Source organism: Phalacrocorax carbo, chromosome 3, assembly GCF_963921805.1.
Source record: "Phalacrocorax carbo chromosome 3, bPhaCar2.1, whole genome shotgun sequence".
Taxonomy (NCBI): Eukaryota; Metazoa; Chordata; class Aves; order Suliformes; family Phalacrocoracidae; genus Phalacrocorax; species Phalacrocorax carbo.
Genome location: NC_087515.1, coordinates 105,053,764 through 105,076,694, shown reverse-complemented (window position 1 = coordinate 105,076,694; position 22,931 = coordinate 105,053,764). Strand labels below are relative to the sequence as shown.

The 22,931-nt window shown below is 36.5% G+C and overlaps 1 protein-coding gene across 1 annotated transcript in view; it reads right to left on the bottom strand.

Annotated features, from left to right (window-relative positions):
• The window catches only part of CSMD1 (CUB and Sushi multiple domains 1), a 1,235,979-nt gene that overhangs the window by 240,850 nt on the left and 972,198 nt on the right, over positions 1 to 22,931 (bottom strand). The window contains exon 23 of the mRNA XM_064447944.1: positions 20,780 to 20,936. Within this exon, the coding sequence (XP_064304014.1) occupies positions 20,780 to 20,936 (157 nt within the window). The remainder of the gene's footprint in view (positions 1 to 20,779; positions 20,937 to 22,931) is intronic.

Sequence of the window (22,931 nt, the reverse complement as noted above, 5' to 3'; positions counted from 1 at the left end):
AGACCCTAGGTCCTCTCATTCATCAGAATAAGGGCTTCCTGAATAGAGCAAAACCCAAGTTTAGTGGGTTTATCTTTTCACAATCTGTTTACACATTATACATGGCAGATACACTATTCCATTTTCTCCTCATCCACAGTAATGATCCCTGAGGCCTCCTGAAACCTCTCGGATATGAAGAGTTAAAGAGATCCTGCCACAAGCTTTAGACATTTGACAAAAGCACAGTAGTACACAAAAGTGCATATAGGAATTTCTCAGCCTATGCCTGTGTCAGATGTGAAGTCCCATATAGAAATATATTGCTTTTTAAAAAAAATCTTATTTTTGAGATTCTGTGGGAGCATTTATATCACTAAAGGAGTTAAGATTTTCTGTCAGTCTATTTTAAACTCAAATCTAATCAAATATTTATTTGGGGTAAAGTGTTAGATAAGCTGATTGTGGAGAACATAACCACTCACCATCTTGGGTATCAGAATTTAATTTCCTATTATTTCACACATAATACAGAAAAAAATACTACACAAATACAAGTAACTGGAACAAAAATAAAAAACCTAAATTTAAATATCCTTGAGACACTAAACCCTTTGCTTGCTGTTTTGTTTAGATTATTTGGATATTTTAATCAAAAAATTGCCTTGGAAAATTAATACTGATTTTAATTTCTTCTAGTTATTATGAATTCAGGAAAAGTCCAGCGGTAGTCTCAATTTTTAGAGTTTCTTTACAATATTATGCCTAGAAAAAACATTAGGTACAAATATTCAGTATGACAAAATAAAGAGTGTTATTGTTTTTTGTATCTGAAAAATAGAATATTCCCTGTAAGGACATACAACAAACTAATTGCTGGCTTTTATGTCAGATTTATAAAATGCCACTTTGAATACCCTATTAAAAATATAAGAATGACAGTATATAATTTGTGGCCACACATTCACTACGTTTCTCCACAAGCAAGACTACCTCTGTTTTTTAGAGTAGGCCTATTAAAAATTGGGGTATTTCACATTAAGTGCTGTTAATTATGTGCAAATATAGTGGGATCTTGACCTGTGTGTTCTCAGGCAAGCTGCATTTCCAGCTCTTATCCAATTTCTTCCCTTTCTCATCACATGCAGAAAATAGAAATTTCCATTCCCGTTTTCCCTGATGCTCTTGTACATCTGGTGTAATATGTTATAAAGGACCATATTGTCGTGAAAACTCATTGTCGAAATATTGCAACAGAACTTCAGTGTTAAAGTAGATGCTGTGAACTTTCACAGTGGAGAAATATGGTCATGAGTTCCATACAATCACAGTACTTGGATTTACCTGACATTGAAACAAACCAGCAGCCAGAGAAACTCTGCCAATATTCTTACTGCTGAGAAAGATTATTGTACTGGCAAATTGCTGCCCATTATCTTATTCCTGAGTTTCATTATAGGGTTATCAGAACAATAAATGGATAAAAGCCAGTTAAATTAAAACCAAAACAGCGAAAATACATCTTGATCTTTGGCTATCACCTTCTGACACTATTTATCCAATGTGATTTGTTCTGTCATATTTGATATAAATAATCAGGAATGTAGCAATACCAGTTGTCAGGGTAAAAAATATTGATGTGTCTGTAATGTATATAGACTGTTAATTACACCTTCTTTCAACTCAGTTTAATTATGATGGGTACTGTGGTTCCATCTGCATTAGTAAGTAGTGCAGTACAGTAGAAGCTAATCTGGGCAGTGAAACAATGAAGCTGAGGACACGATGTCCACACTGTCTGCCCTGAAGTGTTTTTACTCTGGGTTAGCTTTTGTGTCCATTAGTGGGTGGAGTATGCTAAGTGCATTCCTGGAGCACACCTTTCAGTTCAGCTTGAAGTTTGTACCCTCCAAAACCTGTCTTCAATATGAATTCACATAGAAGAAGCAAGTGTTCGTTTTGTGTCCCCAAGGGAAATTCTCAGGGATTTTATACAGTACAGTGTGCTTTTGACATAAGCTGATGAGGTTCTGATATATCTGCAAATGTTCTCTTCACCCAATTTGAAAAGAAGAATACAGTTTACTTACTATATATATATATATCTATGTGTTCATTTACACTGCATGTAAACCTACAGTGGCTCTATGAAAAATAAGTGATTTCTTACTTCTATTTCTGGAAAAAGTCCTAAGGTATTTTGAAATAATAATTCTCTTAAAGCCAGATACACAAGAAAGTAAGCACCTAAAAGCTACGCATTACCAACCTTTAGGTACTTGGTCCCTACTTGGAAGCTCTAACCTTGATTTCAGTGAAGACTTCTATGAAGAGTATGAGAAAAAAAAAAAAAAAAAAAGTTATGAGTTCCTGGTCTACAAAATGAACAAAAGCAAAAAAGACACTGAATTGTGAGCTATGGTACTCATCCATAATTTACTTCCTATATAAAGCAATGCTGATGCATGTTACATTATCTCTCTTAGAAGAACATATAAGCTCACTGTTACTAGGGACAAGAATATGGGTCCCCTATAAGCACACATGAAATTAGGCTGCATTTCTTTCTGGCTTAGTAAACCTTGTTCATACTTTGGCACAAATTATACTATGGCAATTAAAACTTTACCCACAGAGATGGAAGAGAACAGTTTTAAAACAGAGGAAATAATTGAACTGATGGTAAAATAAATGTAACATCACAGCCCTTAATATTGTGGTCCCATGGTACAAATTTGTTCAACAATTTCTGACAGGTTAACTTGATTTACAAGCTTTATGTTGGATTAATTATTGTTTGTCAATGCCATTCTGACTTTATTCCAAACCATATATAAAACTAGCATAAAAGCACAAAATTCTCATAAGTTTCCTTCTGTAGCTCTAGTTAATTTTACAGGAATTCAGTCATGTGTTTGTGCCAGATTCAGATCAGATTTCAACTGCTGGGTGTTCTGATGCTGCACAAATTCATTTTAAATGATCATGGAACCTTGGCCTCAGATTTGTACCACCAAGTAAAGAAATACTGTAGCCACTAAGCTGTTAAAAAAAGAATAATATTGGAGGGAATTCCTTAATTTCTTCTTGTAAATTCAAAAAAACATGAACCTGTGTTGTCAGTTCTGTGGATTCTGGCATTTTGTAGTATGAGCTCTAAATAGAAACCCTACCAGACAAAACTTTAAAGACATTATAAAAGAAATGACAGCTGGTATTAATATATAGCATAGAGGTAATAGCGGTACAGGTCAATACTACCAATGATCTCAGCTTAGATAATGAAATTTATACTCATATAATTTCCTGTAACTGATTGTTACAGATGGGGAAATACCATTAAAACAGCAATACCACTAATTCCCATAAAAAGGTCACAAGACAAGCCATGAGGGGTTAATTATTCTGTAAAATTGTTTTTGCAGTTCTTATATTAAGCATTAAAGGACTAAAAGCACGTGCCATGGGACTCCAAATGGTGTTTAATAATATCTAATAATTATATTACTTACTACACCAAATGTATAGACTAGGTGGGCCCTGCTCAGCGAAAAGGTAATGTTGTCCTTTCATTTCTACTTGCCATTACGTATAATCTATCTTCAGCTTCTGAAAATGTGGTAAAATATTTTGGGATGACCCCAAAAAAAGAAGGGCAAACCTACATAAATCCTATTTCAGTACATACATGAAAATATTAACAGATGCTTTAATATTAAAAAAGTAAGCTAAAGAGAAAACATTGGAAACATCAAGAATTCTCTTAGTGTTATCTAAATCTCAAGTAATTTAAGCTCATAAACACAATCTATATGTTTTACACAGAATCATTTTTGAACTACTGAAGAGTAATTAGAAGTATGAAATGGCACTTGAGTTAATGTTCAGAGTCTATAATGGATTTCTAAATGCATGTAAATGTCAACAAATACTCATTCTGCAGTTGTTGCATCTTAAACATCCATAACATAATCTATTTAATTAAATCAATGCAATTCAAAATGAGAGTTCCTGGCATTTTCATTCTGTCTTGGAACCATTTATGTGCTATTGAAACCTACAGTTGTGGAGAAAAAAAGTCTATAATATGTACTGGAAAACATGCCAATTACAAAATCTCTACCTAATTAGGATGATAGAAAAGTCTAAAGAAAGAAAAGTGGTTGGATAATGTGGCTATAGTGAAGTATCAGAAACTTGCATGAACTTTCAAAGAGCCTAGGATGACAAATGGACATGGGCTGTGTGCACTAGCACAAAATTAGCTCCCAATCTCTTTCTCTTGCATCTGTCAAGTTTTTGTAAGGAGGGCTGAAATATTTTTATGTCTTGGTGATTTAATATTTTACATTCCAACACAGATCATCTGAAAGAGACCAAAGGAGCCATGTTTTTCAAATAAACTGATATATTTCTACATGCTTGTACAGCAGAATGAGTTCACAATAAGTAATAATACCTGTTGCTTTGTATCCTTTGGAAATTGAGAGGTATAATCTCAATTTCTCAGAACCTTTGCAATCTATCGGTAATTCATGTTTGGCTATACTGATGAGACAGTCATTCAATAGATAATACTTTCTAACAGGAGTTTCAGAACTTAAGCAACATGTAAGAAAACATAAACATGTCAAATGTAAAATAGTGATGTTAATCTATGTTGTCAGTAACAAGTCTTTTTTACATAAAATGAAAAAGAAAACTCTTCTGTAATTTTCTTCTGTAATAAGTATATTACAAAAAGTTTTAAGGCCTTTCCCCACCAATTTCCAACCAGATTCTGTGTCCATATGTGCTATTCAAAATTTCTGTTCTGCTCTATACATCTATAACATCCACACATAAAAAAGAAAAAATATTATAAATTTAAGAAGTAAGTTAAATACACATAAACAAGTAGCAGAAGACAGTTTTTGTATGTGATGATTTTACTGAAAGAAAATACTTTTAATAAATAACGATACTTGCAGAAGATAGGTTCTCCTTGATGCATGTTCCTGCATCAAGATGATTACTGTGCATATATAGAAAGCATGAGAGCAAGCTTTACCATCAGCAAGCAAATTAATAATTAATTATAATTTACACTCAATATAAGAGAAGCAGGGATTAAAGGTGAGATTCCATATGAGTTTAAGAACTCTAACTTCAAATGTCTATAGAGAGGTATCTTCAGGAACACTCCATATCTGAGCCCCCTTTATAATGAGTGGGGAAATGACTGACACTGTCAGTACTTTAAAATATTCTGTAGGTTACCTGTGAGAATAGGACTGGTCTGACCTTTCTGGGGGTGGATAGAAGAAGAAATAACATGAACACACACATTTTTTTTCTTGTGTTATTTAGTGCAAACTACTTTGCAATAAACACCTACCAAACGCTTCATTGATTACAAATGCATTCATTTTTTCTAGTCTTTTGTAGAACACTCACTCTTAGAGTAATCAAGGTTTTGGCTGGCATAGAGTTAATTTTCGTATTATTTCTATATTCTCTAGATACATCTAAAATCTATAATTTCATAGTAGCTAGTATGGAGCTATGTTTTTAATTTGTGCTGGAATCAGTATTGATAATACAGAGATGTATCTGTATGATCTTCCCTCTGTGCCTAGGAAGATCATGGAACAGATCCTCCTAGAAGCTACGCTAAGGCACACGGAGGACAGGGAGGTGATTTGAGGCAGCCAGCATGGCTCCACCAAGGGCAAGTCCTGCCTCACCAACCTAGTGGTGTTCTACGATGGAGTAATTACATCAGTGGACAAGGGAAGAGCTACGGGTGTCATCTATCCGGACTTCTGTAAGGCTTTTGACACAGTTACCCACAGTATCCTTTTCTCTAAACTGGTGAGATATGGATTTGATGGATGGACTGTTCAGTGGATAAGGAAATGGTTTGATGATTGCATCCAAAGGGTGTGGTCAATGGCTCGACGTCCAGATGGAGACCAGTGATGAGTGGCGTCCCTCAGGGGTCTGTACTGAGATCAGTACTGAGATCAATACTGTTTAATAGCTTCATCAGTGACATACACAGTGGGATTGAGTTCACCCTTAGTAAGTTTGCAGACGACACCAAGCTGAGTGGTGCAGCTGACATGCCAGAAGGACAGGATGCCTTCCAAAGAGACCTAGACAAGCTGGAGAGGTGGGCCTATCAGAACTTCATAAGGTTCAACAAGGCCAAGTGCAAGGTCCTGCACCTGGGTTGGGGCAACCCCCATATCAATACAGGCTGGGGGATGAAGAGATTGAGAGCAGTCCAGAAGAGAAGGATTTGCAGGTACTGGTGGATAAGAAGCCGGACATGAACCAACAATGTGCGTTTGAAGCCCAGAAGGCCAACCATAACAAAAGAAGTGTGTCCAGCAGGTCAAGGGATGTGATTCTGCCCCTCTACTGCGCTCTGGTGAGACCCCACCTGCAGTGCTGTGTCCAGCTCTGGAGTCCTCAACACAGGAAGGACATGGGACTGGTCCAGAGGAAGGTCCAGAGAAGGCCACAAAAATGATCTGAGGGCCGGAGTACCTCTCCTGTGAGGACAGGCTGAGAGAGCTGGGATTGTTCAGCCTGGAGGAGTTGTCTCCAGGGAGACCATATTGCAGCCTTTCAGTACTTAAAGGGGGACTATAGGAAGGACGGGGCAATCTCTTTAGCAAGGCCTTTTCTGATAGGACAAGGGGTAATGGTTTTAAACTAAAGGAGGGTAGATTTAGACCGGATATAAGAAAAAAAATTTTACAATGAGGGTGGTGAAACAGTGGAACAGGTTGCCCATAGAGGTGGTAGATGCGTCATCCCTAGAAATATTCAAGGTGACACTGGACAGGGCTCTGAGCAACCTAATCTAACTGAGGAATGACCCTGCTCACTGCAGGGGGGTTGGACTATATGACCTCTAAAGGTACTTTCCAACCTAAACTATTCTATGATTCTCTGATTTTATGCTTCTAGTAACTACTGAGAAGTGCTTGCACAGAGCCAAGGCCTTTTCTGCCTCTCACCTCACCCCACCAGCGAGCAGGCTGGGGATGCACAAGAAGCTGGGAAGAGACACAGCTGGGACAGATGACCCCAACTGACCCAAGGGATATCCCACACCATATGGTGTCATGCTCAGCATATAAAGCTGGGGTAAAAAGGAAGGGGAGGACTTTTGGAGTGATGGTGTTTGTCTTCCCAAGTAACCATTATGTGTGATGGAGCCCTGCTTTTCTGGAGATGACTGAACACCTGCCTGCCCATGGGAAGTATTGAGTAAATTCCTTGTTTTGCTTTGGTTGCATGTGTGACTTGTGCTTTACATATTAAACTGCCTTTATCTCAACCCATTATTTTTCTCATTTTTACTCTTCTAATTCTCTCCCCCATCCCACCAGAGGGGAGTGACCGAGTGGCTATGTGGTGTTTAGTTGCCAGCTGGCGTTAAACCACAACATCAAGTTACCGTGAACATTAAGGATGGACTGAAAAATGGAAAAAGATTTGTACAAGCTTATAAAAACCAGTATGGCACAGACAGGACTGAAAGTTAAAGACCCCCATGACCTGCAGCTGTTATTTAAAACAAATAAAGAGAAACATAGTTTTGATGACTGAAAAATCTGTTCCCTATTTATTGCTAATCTTCAGTTATAAAAATAGACTAGATTCTAGGGTAACAAGCTTAATCTGTTGAAATACAGTTCCCTCATATAATGATGAAAGGGGAGAAAACAGTTACATTCCTGCATCTGAACTGTTAATATCCTTACAACTGTATTCTGCTCTGTTTTCCTCCTGAAAATTCGTATCTTCATAAACACTATTTAATTTCAAAATTTAGAAAATTTTTATGTAATTTACATGAGTTATTTTAGAAGAGGTCATTTCAACAGTAATCAGAAAGAGAAAAAAGTCAGTCAGAAGAAAGCTTAGATCAAACGTTGGTCTCAGGGGCACACACAAATGACTTGAAATGTCTAACATTAAAAAAAGATCCCAACCAAATATAAAGTTTTACTTTTCTATAACAGTATGAGAAATATGGAACAGAATAATATCTTTACATTTGCCCTGCTTAGATTTTATTAATCAATTGTTATAATTCATACTTTCCTAAATTTAACAGTTAGCAAAACAACAACAACGAGGTATCTAAAAGATCATACATTTCTATTGCAGCAAGAAAGATCTCACAAGAAAGATTAGGTCATCGTCATAGGTTTCTAAGTGCAGATCATCTATGTGACTTAAGGAACTCCTTATCAGTAAGACAATTAGTTGGATAATAATTACAGTTGTTGCTTTTGTCTCATAATCATTAGCTGCAGCTTCTCTTTCCCAAAACAGAGAGGGTTGAGTCAATAATCCTGAACTGGAAATGATCATTTTTCATCCAACATGAGGCCAAAGTAGGCAAGAAGGCCAGGGGTAAAGAACAATAAGATGTTGGCTGTTCTGTTCAAGTGTCCTAAGCTTTCAGACGGAATTTTTGCTCATGGGAAAATTATGGTAATTACAGCAGTGGGAAGACATTGTCAGCAACATTACTGTCTACTCATGTAAAACTTGGAAAAGAGGAAATGATCGAATGCAAAACAACAGGAGTCTTTTTGTGAAAAGCAGAAGAAATGGGCAAATTTTTGGAACAAATCCCATCTAAAACTCAGTAAATGCAACTGCACAAACATATAATGGCAAACTCTAGAAGAGATTCTAGAACAGAATCTATTTCTATGTGTAGAAATAGATTATTTTTTTTTTTGTAAATATGGGAGAAAACGTTCAAGTTGAGGTGGCAAAGAAGGTAAAGAAGTTCTGTCCTTCAAGCCACTGCACTGACAAATTCAGGGAAACTGTGTTCCCACTACAGTCTCAGAAATAATGCTTCAAATACGATAAATTTTTTAATATTAAAGGAACATAATCTTTAGGCCAGCACTTCTGAGTTTATGAATTTAGGTGAAATCTGCTTGCAAATTTCAATCACATACTATAGCTAGGATGCATATATCAGCATATGAGAAAAAAATAGACTTAAGAAGCCTACCTGAATTAGTATCACTGAAAAATCTTACTTTCATATTCTAAAGATAGAATTTAAATATAAATGTAAAACAATACATGCATATGGACACCTATGGTGATCTCTCCTAGCTCCTCTCTTTCTCAACTTCAAAGCATAACTGCATTTTAACTTTCTAACAGGAGATTTTACAAAGCAGCTCTTTTCTTGATAATAGATGTGAATTACAAGAGGAAAACTCAGTGGCTTTAGATTGGATGAGAATCTCTGACTCATACACATACACAGAAAAGCCAGGAGTCCTTCAACAGATTTGTTTGCGAACAGAGGACTTGTGGGTGATGTGATGGTTGAAGGCGGTCTTGGGCATAGCAATCATCAAATGATAGAGTTTTTGATTCTTGGAGAAGTAAGGAGGGGGTCAGCAGAACTGCCACCTTGGACATAGGGCAGACTTTGGCCTGTTTAGGAGCCTGGTTGACAGAGTCCCTTGGGAGGCAGTCCTGAAGGGCAAAGGAGTCCAGGAAGTCTGAGCATTCTTCAAGAAGGAAATCTTAAAGGCCCAGGAGCAGGCTGTCCCCATGGGCCAAAAGACGAGCCTGCGGGGAAGACAACCAGCCTGGCTGAACAGAGAACTTTGGCTGGAAGTGAGGAAAAAATAATTTTATGACTTTTGGAAGAAGGGGCAGGCAACTCAGGAGGACTATAAAGATGTCATGAGGTTATGCAGGGAGAAAATTAGAAGGGCCAAAGCCCAGCTAGACCTTAATCTGGCTACTGCAATAAAAGACAATAAAAAAATGTTTCTGTAAATATATTACCAACAAAAGTAGGGCTGAGGAGAATCTCCATCCTTTATTGGATGTGGGGGGAAACACAGTGATAAAGGATGAGGTACTTAATGCCTTCTTTGCTTTGGTCTTTAATAGTGAGACCAGTTGTTCTCTGGGTACCCATCCTCCTGAGCTGGAAGACAGGAACTGGGAGCAGAATGGAGGGGAAAAGGTTAGCGACCTGCTACACCACTTAGACACACACAAGTCTATGGGGCTGGATGGGATCCGCCCAAGGGTTCTGAGAGAGCTGTTGGAAGAGCTCACCAATCCACTTTCAATCCCTTATCAGCAGTCCTGCCTAACTGGGGAGTTCCCAGTGGACTGGAGGTTAGAAAATGTGACGCCCATCTACAAGAAGGGCTGGAAGGAGGATCTGGGAAACTAGAGACCAGTCAGTCCAACGTTGGTGCCAGGGAAGGTTGTGGAGCAGATCATCTTGAGTGCCATCACGCAGCACATTCAGGGCAACCAGGTGATCAGGCCAACTCAGCATGGGTTTAGGAAAGGCAGGACCTGCCAGGCCAACCTGATCTCCTTCTATGGCAAGGTGACCCACTTAGTGGATAAGGGAAAGGCTGTGCATGTTGTCTACTTAGATTTTAGTAAAACCTTTGACACTGATTCCCACAGCATTCTCCTGGAGAAACTGGCTGCTCATGGCTTGGACAAGTGTACTCTTCACAAGGTAAAAAACTGGTTCGATGGCTGGGCCCAAAGAGTTGTGGTGAATGGATTTAAATCCAGTTGGAAACTAGTCACATGTGGTGTTTCCCAGGGCTCAGTTCTGGGGTCAGCTCTGTTTAATATCTTTATCAATGACCTGGACGAGGGGATCGAGTGCACCCTCAGCAAGTTTGCAGATGTCACCAACTTGAGCGGGAGTGTTGATCTGCTTGATGTAGGAAGGCTCTGCAGAGGGACCTGAACAGGCTGGATTGATGGGCTGAGGCCAATTGTATGAGATTCCAAAGGCCAAGTGCTGGGTCCTGAACTTGGGTCACAACACCTCCAAGCAACACTACAGGCTTGGGGAAGAGCGACTGGAAAGCTGCCCAGTGGAAAAGGACCTGTGGGCATTGGTTGACAGCTGGCTGAACATGAGCCAGCAGTGTGCCCAGGTGGCCAAGGCAGCCAACGGCATCCTGGCTTGTATCAGAAACAGTGTGACCAGCAGGAGTAGGGGAGTGATTGTGCCCCTGTACTCGGCACTGGTGAGGCCTCACCTTGAATACTGTGTTCATTTTGGGGCTTCTCACTACAAGAAAGATATTGAATTTCTGCAGCATATCCAGAGAATGGGAACAAAGCTGGTGAAGGGTCTGGAGCAAAAGTCTTCTGAGGAGCAGCTGAGGGAACCGGGGGTGTTTAGCCTGGAGAAGAGGAGGCTGAGGGGAGACCTTATTGCTCTCTACAACTACCTGAAAGGAGGTTGTAGCGAGGTGGGGGTCAGATTCTTCTCCCTAGTAACAAGCAATAGAACAAGAGGAAATGGCCTCTATTTGCACCACGGGAGGTTTAGATTGGATGTTAGGAAAAATTTCTTCCCTGAAAGGGTTTTCAAGCATCGGAAAATTCTTTCCAGGGAAGTGGCTGAGTCACCATCTTGGAGATATTTAAAAGCTCTGTAAATGTGGTGCTTGGGGACATTGTTTAGTGGTGGACTTGGAAGTGTTCACTGAACAGTTGGATTTTATAATCTTAAAGGTACTTTCCAACCCAAATGATTCCATGATTCTGTGATTCTATAAATGGCAATTGTCAGAACCAAATGAAATTGACTGTTAACAAATTACCTTTTTTCACATGTTCTGATACCTCATATAAAATCTCTTTTTTCCTTAATTGAAAATGAGAAATAGTTAACATCTTTTACCTTACTAATCCCATGCACAGAGAGATAATTCAGTGATTTAAGCACAACAAATTATCTAATTGTTGGAAACTAAATAAAAAGTTTTTCTTTTGAAATGTTCAGAGACCTTTTTTACAAAAATATTCTTCATCTTCTGTATGTATATTTGCAATACACATATTTTAATTCAAACAGAAGCCTGGCTTTTCCTTAAGTGTTTTTGGAGAACACAGTTTACTAATCATGGACTATTCAGCCTATACTCCTATCAGAGACTGCCACTACTGTTGTATTTTTTTTATTTTTTGTGATTCTTTGTTTTCTCAGTCTCATTCTTGTAGCCTCCTTCTCCCAATGCAGTCTCAATCCTCCTCTCCATATGCTTCCAATGTTTCTTGGAAAGCTTGTCTTGCTTGTCTCTCTTATATGTGTATCATAGTCTTTTTGTCTCAAATGTCATCTTTCCCAATACCCCAGAATGCTCTTCTTGCCTGCTGCACTTCTCTTGAAGTATCCTTGGTTTGGTACTGCAGCTTCCTTTATTCCAAGCTACAGACACAGAAATATGAGAGGTGCTCTTCTATTCCCTTCCTTCTCTCTTCTTCCCTCCTCTCCAAGTCTGGCTTTTTTTTCCCTTGGTATTGTAATCAAGCAGCTCTATCCTCACTTTCTCAGGCTATCTACAAGACAGTAGGCACTGAGAACACAGGATAGTTGGTGGTTTGATCCCAGCTGGCAGGTAAGACCCCACCCAGTTGCTCTCTCACTTCCTCACAGTGGGATGGGGAGAGAATTAGAAAGACAAATGCAGGATAAAGACAGTTTAGTAAGTAAAGGAAAAGAAAAAGGAAAAAAAATCACAACAAACAAGGGATGCAAAAGCAATTGCTTGTCACCAGCAGACTGATACTCAGTCAGTCCCCAAGCAATGGCTACTTCAGAAAAACTTCCCCAAAGTTTTATTGCTAAGCAAGATGTCACATGGTACGCTATATTTCATTGTTTAATTCAGGTCAGCTGTCCTCACTGTGTCACCTCCCACCCTCTTGACCACCCTGAGCCTACCTGCCTGGGGTGGCAGAGTAACAGAGGGAAGGCCCTGACACTGTGCAAGCACTGCTCAGCATTATCTGAAGAAAATTAACTCCATCCCAGCCAAACACAGTACAGATGAACAAACTGTTCACCTCCATCCTAATCCAGGACTGCTGAGAGTGCTCATTAAAGAAAAAAATATTTTGGAGTACTCATTCTTAAGGCAGGACTTGTTCACACAAAATCTATTTAGCTAAAGATTTATATATTCGCAAAGTTGGTAGATTTTCCTAAGATAGGCAAAACGCCAAACTGTGGACGAACATCACCATGCCAGCATTTTCATCTCCAAAGCATGTGATAATATAACTTTTCAAGCAAAAGGTTAACACAATGCTTATATTCACTAAATAAAATGGTGTTCATTGTATTAATCTATCACTTTTTGTTTTTAAAAAAGATCATAACATGACATCTTACTTTGCTTATTTGCCAAAAAGTTTCAAAACTTTAAAGTATAGCTCTAAAAATATCGATTAGACTATATGATTATATGAAACAATGCTTCATTCAATATAAATTCTCTTAATATCTTCTGTTTTCTGCCCATTTACTAATAAGATAAGGTGGTTTTTTTTCTTTAATTTTGGGGCACTGGGAACTTTGGTTGCAGGGAAAAACACGACATACATAAAAGCCACAATATGACATGTAAATAGAGAAAAAAGTAAAGATTAAGTCTTTTTGAACACCAGTTCCCTAAATCCTAATTTTATCCAAATTGTTTTTAGAGTGTACAATTTGATGTGTTAGTTATTCTGTGAGGTAGGCCCATACAGAAGAAGTATTTAATGAATCAGGTTATGAAACTGAAGTTCAGTTTCATTCTGAACAGAAGAAATAAAACAAAAGCAAAACCACTGACGTTTTGAAATTTACCACAATGGAAAATCCTAGTAAAGACTTCTGTACCGAAAATCTGAATGCCTTATTCAGGGCTTTTTTTCCTATGCTTTAAAACTGAATGCAAATTCATCCTAATCTTGTTAAACGTTTTGATTTTCACAGAATAAGTTTTTTTTTTTTAAATCTTGCCTTATCACATTGCCCTGAACAGGAATATCATTCCGCTCACAGGAGAAGCATAGGTTTGAGAATGTGGCCAGATTATGTAATAAATACACTGGAAGCAGAAAGCAGTTTATTTGGGGGGAGGGGGAGAATGGGGAACGGGGATAGGGATGGGGATGGACAAGGAGGGAAGACACTATGATGTGATCATGTTATTAAACAGGATATTATAATTTTTGTACAGGAGTGAACTGAATTCCAATTTCTAACTAACCTTTCTTTTGGCATTTATTAAATCTTCACTTCTCAATTTGCAACTTTGACTTTCTTTTAGATTAGTTTTTTCTATTCATGCAATACAGCTTATATTAATTTGGGGTTAGTCACATAATTTTGTACTGCTCTTAAAATGACCTGTGAATATATATATATAAAAGTATAGGTTAAGACATACCTATTTAATAATTTTTGCCTTTTGTTTATTTTAATTTAATTTTTGCTGCAGCATGTGAAGGTTCTCTTTGGAACAGATCTTTTACACCAATTAGTTACTGAAAGGAAACTGTAAGAGCTTCTTTTCAATTACTGGATTGTTCTGCTCAACTGACACTATACAGCCTGAAGCAAAGCCACTACATTTCTGAATTTGAGTCGGCTTGTGTTCTAGAATAATTGACTGAGTTTGCAGTTTCTGAACATTGTTTTCACTGACGTTCTTTTAACTGTTTTGATTACTGTAGACTAGGAAATGAACCAAATTAAATTTCAGTTCAGGATTCTCTCAAAATAATTTCCAAGTTTACACCATTTATATAAATTTAGTTTATGCTAATTCAGATTCACCTTCCATGCACTAACTTTCACTATATCTTGAAAGATGTAAGAGTAGGGAATGTTCGTAACCCAGAACTTAAACTGAAAATTGGCACTGTTTTTCAAAATAACAGAATAGTATGAATGCCAAACCAGTGAATCATTTCTGAGAAATGTATTTCAAAATTTCCTTTCTTAAACTGAAAATTATATCTTGAGACCAATGAAAACAGTATTGTAAAACTGCTAATTAATCATGTTAAATATAAAGGATGATAAATGTAAATAAAAATAATAAATGTACATTTTAAAAAAATAAATCTATCCATGTATAATCTTAAATCTGCTTTCTTTTAGAAACACTAGAGTTTGATGTAAGTTCTATGGAGCTGAGCACAGTTCAAGGGCTTGAATCTTGCCCACTCTTCCAGTAGAAAAGATAGTCACCCAGAATTCTGTTTTCAGTGAAAGAAATGGTCATGGATTCAAAATTGGTGGAAGTTAACATTAAGTTAAAATCTGAGTCCACATAACTTCACTCTCAAAAAGACAAAGCCTTAGTGAGAATTTCTCCAGCCCTCATTTCCATCTTATTCCAAAAGTGCAGAAAAATATCTAATTTCACATCATAGGGAAATGGAGGATACAAATAAAAGACAAGTGCTGAGGAACTAACATGGAACTTCATTTTTAATCTATAGCAGCAAATCAGGAACTGGTGAGTGAAAGGCCTTCAGAAAGATAAAACCTGGCTACAGGGTATACCACAAATCTCTGAATGGTTTTCAGACTTCATAAAGACTATAAGTAGTTCTGCATCTTTCTGAAACACACAGGACTCTGTAGTGAGGCAGAATATACTGCTGAGTGGCCCAATTCAGCCAGACATGTTCCCTAAGATAATATCCATCAGTATTCCTGGATGGACTCTTCCACTGACACATTACAATGGACTCCAAGGCTTATTCTGCAGATAAGTTTTTGCTTCTATTATATCCTGCACAGGACTGAGGAACCATGAAATTGCCATAGAGAGCTAGATAAACTGCTCCTAAAAAAGCAGATGTCTGGACCGAGGGCAACTTCATGCTATGTCAGACAGACAACCACCAGTGCAAGGAACTTGTGAAAAGCCCTCAGGCTGGAGGAGAGTCCAAAGAGCAATTCTACATAGTGGTGAAGTTCCTTACACATCACAACCCTGGGATACTTTCTGAGAGCATGGGTGGATGATAGCATGAATATAGACACCCATCTTCAGGCACCATGAGAAGAAATTAGTTTTGAGAGTTCTAGCTGGTACTGTAAAGGGAAAAAGTGTTTTCTTCTCAACTGTGTGGGAACTTGTACTGAGAAAACAAGGATGGACAAATATTTGAACAAGAAGCACAGACACTGCCTTGTTTGTTGCAGCCTCTGTTTTGAGATATGAAGATTGTTTAAGTGCTCTACCTTCTTTCCATGAACGTTGGACACATACATAAAATGGCAATGTCTTTAAAAGATAAAAAACAACACAGCTACTGCCAAACAGAAATCATAAAAGTAATTTTTGCACTGACATCTATGAGCACCAAATAAGACAGAAGCAAAATTACTGTACAAGTTATCTTCACAAGAGTTAAGAGTAGTCATTGTGGAAGTACAGTATAGTGCTGAATACTCTGTGTACTGTAGAACTCCATACAGACTACATAGTAGTCTGCATTATGCAGTACTCAGTGTCACTAAACATTTGTGTATGACATGTATGAAAAAGTGTGGAGGGACTGTTTTTGTTTTTCCAATAGTTAAGAAAAGTGAGACTATGTTCAAGGAATGAGGACTAAACAGTAACAAGGAAGCACTTGTGACACAAGTGAGAATAAGTTCAGTTCTCCACATGATGAATTAAAAGAGCCACTGTTAAAACTCCTCTTGCATCAGGACTGTGGTAAGGGATCAGTTAGACACCAGAGGGAAACTGCCTGTTTGTTATTCAGAGGCTGTAGTGCATTGCTCCTTATTTAAAGTTGCAGTCTGTTACTTTTACCAGACAGCTGTGTTTTGCTTTTACTGCCTGTCATTGTGTGGCATCAATAAGATTTCATTTTAATTTGAATGTCAGTTTAACATTAAATACTACTGACATGACAGCACAAAACTCTGGCATCTTTATACCAGAATGGACAAATCTGCTAACTGAGCAGAGAACAGGAAAGGTAGGTCTAGCTGTGGGACTGCCTATGGCTACACCTTTTCTTCCCCACAAAAGCTAGAGGTATACCAGGGAAAAAAGTTCTAATTGGACAGGAAAAAAAAAAAAAAAAAACACAAAAAAAACCCAAAAAAACCACCCCAAATTATAAAACTGAAATTATGAAAGAACATTTTCTCAACCAAAAAAATATGTAACTGTCACATGAGCCAGTTGTGGCTACAACATGTGCAAACTCATATTTTTACATGCACATCTCTATTGATGCCCTCTACTCTTAGGGAATTAAAGCCATCTTAAAAGTCCTTTTTTGTTCCTTGGATTTTACAAACACTTCCCATGATGGTTAAAAGAAAAAAATATGCTGGGTAGGGGGTCAAAGTAAAGCTTTGCTATTTTTCCAAGCTCTGTTTGAGAGAAGTAAGAAATAATATACAGGAAAATTTGTACAATTTTGGCTTCATTCTTAAGACTAAAATAATTCACTAACTTCTCATATTGAAAGACTCTCTTACTTCCCATTTCATTAGTATATAAAAGACATTTAAGATGGAATAATCTATTGAAACCTGAGATCATCCTCAGGTAAAAAGATTAGTCCTATCAAGCTTATGTTGTCATTTCCACAGAACTGAGATATCAATGTTAGCAATCATTCCCTCTGACACCAATGTAGAAGTACTGTAACTGAAAAAAAGCAGTTTCCCTTATCCATCTTAAAACATTTACACCTAAATTTTAAGGAAGTGGCTTTTTATAGACTTGTTTTACATGAAGTAGACAAGTATTCTCCTGTGTTTCTCTTGGCTTTTTCTCCTCTGGTAGACTCAGATTCATCTATTGCTCAGATTACAGTTTAATTGGCTCTCATTTGTATATACTTACCCTGCAAATTTCAGGCTAGCATATTAACAAAATGTTATTGTCTTGATTTTTCTGAAGCAGTTTCCTTAAATACAATCACTATAATTTTGGTCCTCAATCAAAATATTTCTTAGTTTCTCAAAACAGTTAAGTTGAGAAAGAGTACAGATTTTTTCATAAGCCTTTCCAGTAAAAAAATCTCTCTACCCATTGTGTTAAATCCATTTCCTTGAACCTGTCTTGTAGTTATAGATCAAAGAATAAAACTACTATAATTTCTAGCTTCCAGTCAGTATTGTTCTTACGCTGAAGCAATTTTCTGTATAGCAGATTTCATTAGAACTTGGATCCTTTATAGATTTCCTTTTAATATCTGCTTATATTCTGTTTTCTACAATTTATATGAACAACTCAGATTCTGAGTTTATAGACTTCTGTTTTATTATGCCAGTAATGAGATTCTGAAAACAGAACTAAAAGTTTCTTTATCCACATTTCTGTTCTCATGGATCATTACCTTTTTCTTCTGTCATATTTGTAAATTGATTGCCATCCCCAGAATTCAAAATGTTAAAAAAGATGGAAAGGTAGTTGCACAGAACTGAAAGTGTAAACTTTTAAGTTAGTCTTTTTAATAACACATTGCAATGGTTCTAAAATTCAAACTTCAAAGCTGCACTAACCTTAATTTCAATAGCATCAGTGGGAAGAAAAGTACTACAAAGATAAAAAATTAAGGGCAGTTGATGTATCCCTTGTGGGCAGCAAGAACTCAGCAACCAGAGGTGGAATAATCAGAACTGATGTACCACTAGATTTACACCATCACTTCTCCTAGCTCTAACAGTCTTATGATATTCATATTCATTATTCAATATCATTCACTCCAGCATATATATTTCTAATTTCCTTCAGTGAGACCACATTTTAACACTTTTCTAAGGTTTTCTTTCGAGTGATTTTAAAGTATCTGGCATTATATTTCAATCTGAAAAGTGAATAAATAAACTGCAGAGTAATGTTTCAGGGAAGTTAATTCCAGCTGTAAACTACAGCTTGAATAATCCAAACAGATAATTATCATTTTGGGTTTGATATATTTACCAAATGCAAAATGGATGCATTTGTTTAGTAACTGCATTGGGACGGCACCAAAAACTCCAATTGCATCAAATAACGACTATAAAGTTCTGTTACATCTAATGTTTAAAATATTGCTAGGATTGGACTCCTTCAGAAAAAGAATGAGAGGCAGCGTTGCAGCCAATTTTCAAAGCATTCCAAAAGAATGTATCTTCTGCTTGTATCAATTTATAAATGGTGAAATGTCCCACACTGAAGCATTTGGAAATAACATAGAACATGTTTTCTTCTTACAGCTGATGGAAATCGCCTAGTTAGATGGTCACTGTCTCAAAATGTATTATCTTGAATTTGGCTGCCTGAAAATACATGTGAAAAGTAAAGGATTAGACTGTATTTATAAATGGGGACTCTCTTGTGTGAGAGCAAGCGGGAGGAAAAGTCATTACAGATAAACATTTCAACATGAACTGCTGCAAATGGACCACATATGATATATTAAATGAAATGTTTGGCAGCAAAAAAAAAAGTAGAATGTTATGAAGACATAGGACAGTGAGTTTTGCTTCTGTACACAGTATTGTTAAGATTACTGTTAGAAGACTGTCAAATTCTGCCTGTACACTTCAGAAAATGTGAAAATACTTGGAAGAATAGAAAACAGGTTCAAAACTAATCAAACAGGCACGAGAAAAATCCTTAAGACATGAATTATCATATGTTAACTTACATAGAAAAATATGGTATGGGAGCAAATCTTATTAGAATTGTGAACTGAAGTGTAACAAAATCAAGCTATTGGATGAAGAAATTAAGAAAAATTCCTTCTTTAAGTAAAATGATGTTTCTAAATGGTAGGTGGAACTGATCATTGTAGCAGGATTTGAAAGGAACTGATTCAAGTCCCTTGAAATCAGAGCCCTTAAAATAAGATTATTTTTAAAACAAATATTTTGTTCCTTTTTTCAAAGGAAAAATTATACAGTCTCTGTAGGCAAATCAGAGTAGATTTGCCTGGTGGTTCTTTCTGGATTCTGAAACAAAATGAAAGAATATACAAAGTCTAGATTTAAAAAAAAAATAAACAAAGGAATCGCTTTCATACATTCATTTAGCCAGAGAAACCTTCCTTTCCTTTATGGTTCTGTAAGAAAAAAACCCTAAAGGTAGGATGATAAAATTTCAGATTTACCAGGCTCAGCAGAAAGAGAGAAGGGAAAGTGAATGATTTCGGCTGATTCCACAGCTGGGTCCAATCCAAAGGGAAGCCAGCAGATGTACTAGAAAGAGCTATGATTTAATTTCTGCGCCACAGTATGCAGTGCCCTGCTGGATTTAGCAGGAGCTCATGGAAGCTGATATAAAAGGCAATAAATTGAAGGCAAAAGGAACTTAGAGATTCCCAGAAACCTGGTAGAGATTCCTTGAAACATGGACAAAATATCTCTTTGTATGTGTTGGAAACAAACTAGTTATCCTCAAAGTTATCTCCCCCAGAAGACTCATATTTTTGTCAGCCAAATTACTTAAATTAATTATGGTCAAACTGTGGGACAAGTGCACGGTTCATCACAACTTCTTCACTTGGGTCTCCTTCCAGCATACTCCACCCTGATCCGGACAACAAGTCAGGACAGTGTGCACTATAAATTCTCATTTGTATTTTTTTTTTTAAATTTGACTTCAGGGATTGAATGTTCTAGTTTAAAAATCTGGCTTTGTATAAGTTTTCTGCTACAGTATAACACTAAGGTATTCAACCCACATAAGTCACAATTTACTCTTTTCAAACTCCATTGCTAAGTCTTAAAAATAATAATGCTTTTTAAATTTGAAAGGTTACAGTTTTGCTTTTAGTAATGTTCTTAAATTACTGACACCTATCCAGCCATGTAGATAAGCAAAATTTAGTTTCCTAACCACAGTACATTCTAGGAAATTATCTTCACCATTCAATGAGAAAGAAATCACTGCAGCTGAGAAATACACGTTTCCCCACAAAACAGTCAATCAGACCATATTCGTGAGCTACTTACTTGTGTAAGTGAGCTGAAATCCTTGATCAGTATCAGATCCATTGGTATTAAACTCTATCCACAGATGATTAGAGGTGCTATTAAGGATAACTCCCAACATGTCATTTTTGGTGAAGGCTCCCAGAGAGCGTGAAGAACTGTCTTTTCCATCATACACCTTGTAGAAACAGAATAATACCATGAAATTGGACATCAAATCCAAATTTTTTAAAACTGTTCTTTTATCCTTATACAATACTTCCAAATATAGCTATGCATTGCCAATAGTTTCTCCAAAAAGTTAATGTTTCTATTTTGTGAGTTACATACCACTTGGTTATGCAGTTCAGTGACATATAAAATATTCTGTCACCCTTAAGGTGTTTTATAGTCTTTTTTCCTTTTCAGTTTTGTTACCTCATTTTGAATTAAATTAATATTTATATTTGACTCTATCTTCTGAGGTTTCACAAGCTCAGATTATCTTTCACGATTATTCACAAAGGTTAACAGAAGTCTAATTTCTGAAATCTCCTTTGAAGTAAGGCTGTAAGAGGTAAACCCTTACAGCCTACTCTGTTCTCTCCTGTCCGGAGATATCAACAGCAGAACTGAGGTATTAAAGTCAATCTGTCATGTTTTATTTCAGCCTCTGGGCCTGCAGTAATTTTTGTTTTACTATAGGTTTTAACAAAGAAAGATAGGTCTTAAAAAAGATATGTGAGTCTATTTCCAAACTAAGTGTATAGATGTTCTTATTTATCATGTTACTTTATTGAAAACTTTCAGTGGGAGACAAAATCAACAATATTAACCTCTGTGATTTTTCAGATCCTAGAATGAATAAGAACTTCCTTTTAATTGTTCACCAATATATGACAAATACAAAGAGTTGAGTAGGGGTGAAAAAATATTTTTGCTTATTGGAAAACCTTGAAAGCCATAAAGTACCAAAACAGTCTCCTGTAAGTTTTGGGTTTGGTTTTTTTTTTTTTGTCTCAACAGGAATAAAAAAAACCCAAAAGCTAATTGCTTCTTTAAATTAAATAAGTCACCTGTACTTTCTTGTAGAAAAATATGCAAATATGAGGTGTGTTGCATACTTCCAAAACACATACAATACACCATGTGGATGCTTATACAAAAGCAAGTAATGAATCTGAACAGCTAGTTTCTAATATGAAGTAAAGGATAATTTACCCTGATCTTCTAAGTCCTAGAGTGACTGTAGATAATTAGTGCAAAAGCTACAATTACAGTAAATATTGTAAGGTCTGGATCTTCATCCCTCCATTCTCAGTCCTTGCAGTACAGTGAGGATTTATACTGATTCCAGCCAGAATCAGTGATCTATTTAACAATTTAAATTGCTACATTTGAGTCACAGACACTTCTTCCTATTTGAATGTCCAGTTAGATCTATTAATGAAATTTATAAATATATTTTTTGAGAGGACAGACCACTGCAACTACATTTATGGATGATGACCAACAGTTAAAATCAGAGCTATTTTCTCAGTGAAGAAAATACCAGCACACCATTAATATAGGTGAATATCTTCAAAGTACTTCGTTCATCTCAAGTGCTGACATGAACAGAATAAAATAATAAAACCAACATGCATAAAGATTTTTTGGGATAAAACCATAAATTTAGTTTAATAAACATATGCAGATATAATTACCTGCCTTAAAAGAAGCTTTTGAAAAATAATATATTATTATGCTAAACATTGACAGAACAATACATTCTGTCCTTATTATTAAGGCAAAGATTATCTTATATCAGAGCACATTGATGAGCTATCAGAAGACACAATCAATTGTATTTAAGATCCATGTGAGCAGTAACACATACTTAATGTCTACCCCTTGGCAGAAATATAACTAAGCTGTGCTAAGAATATCTGAAAAAATGCTTCCAAACTCCTACCATTGTCCTGGGCCAGAACTACAGATCACTTCCACAGACTGATTACACTTTATTTATCAGAGCTGGAAATCTATTGTACAAAGTAAATAAGCATTCATTCACCATAAGATTTATTTTTTAATAACACTCTGATCATACACACTATGGAAAAAAAAGATATATATTTGGTTTGAGATATATTACTTTGAATGGAATGATGTATTTTTAATTGTCGTGAATAAAAAATACTATCTATGTTAA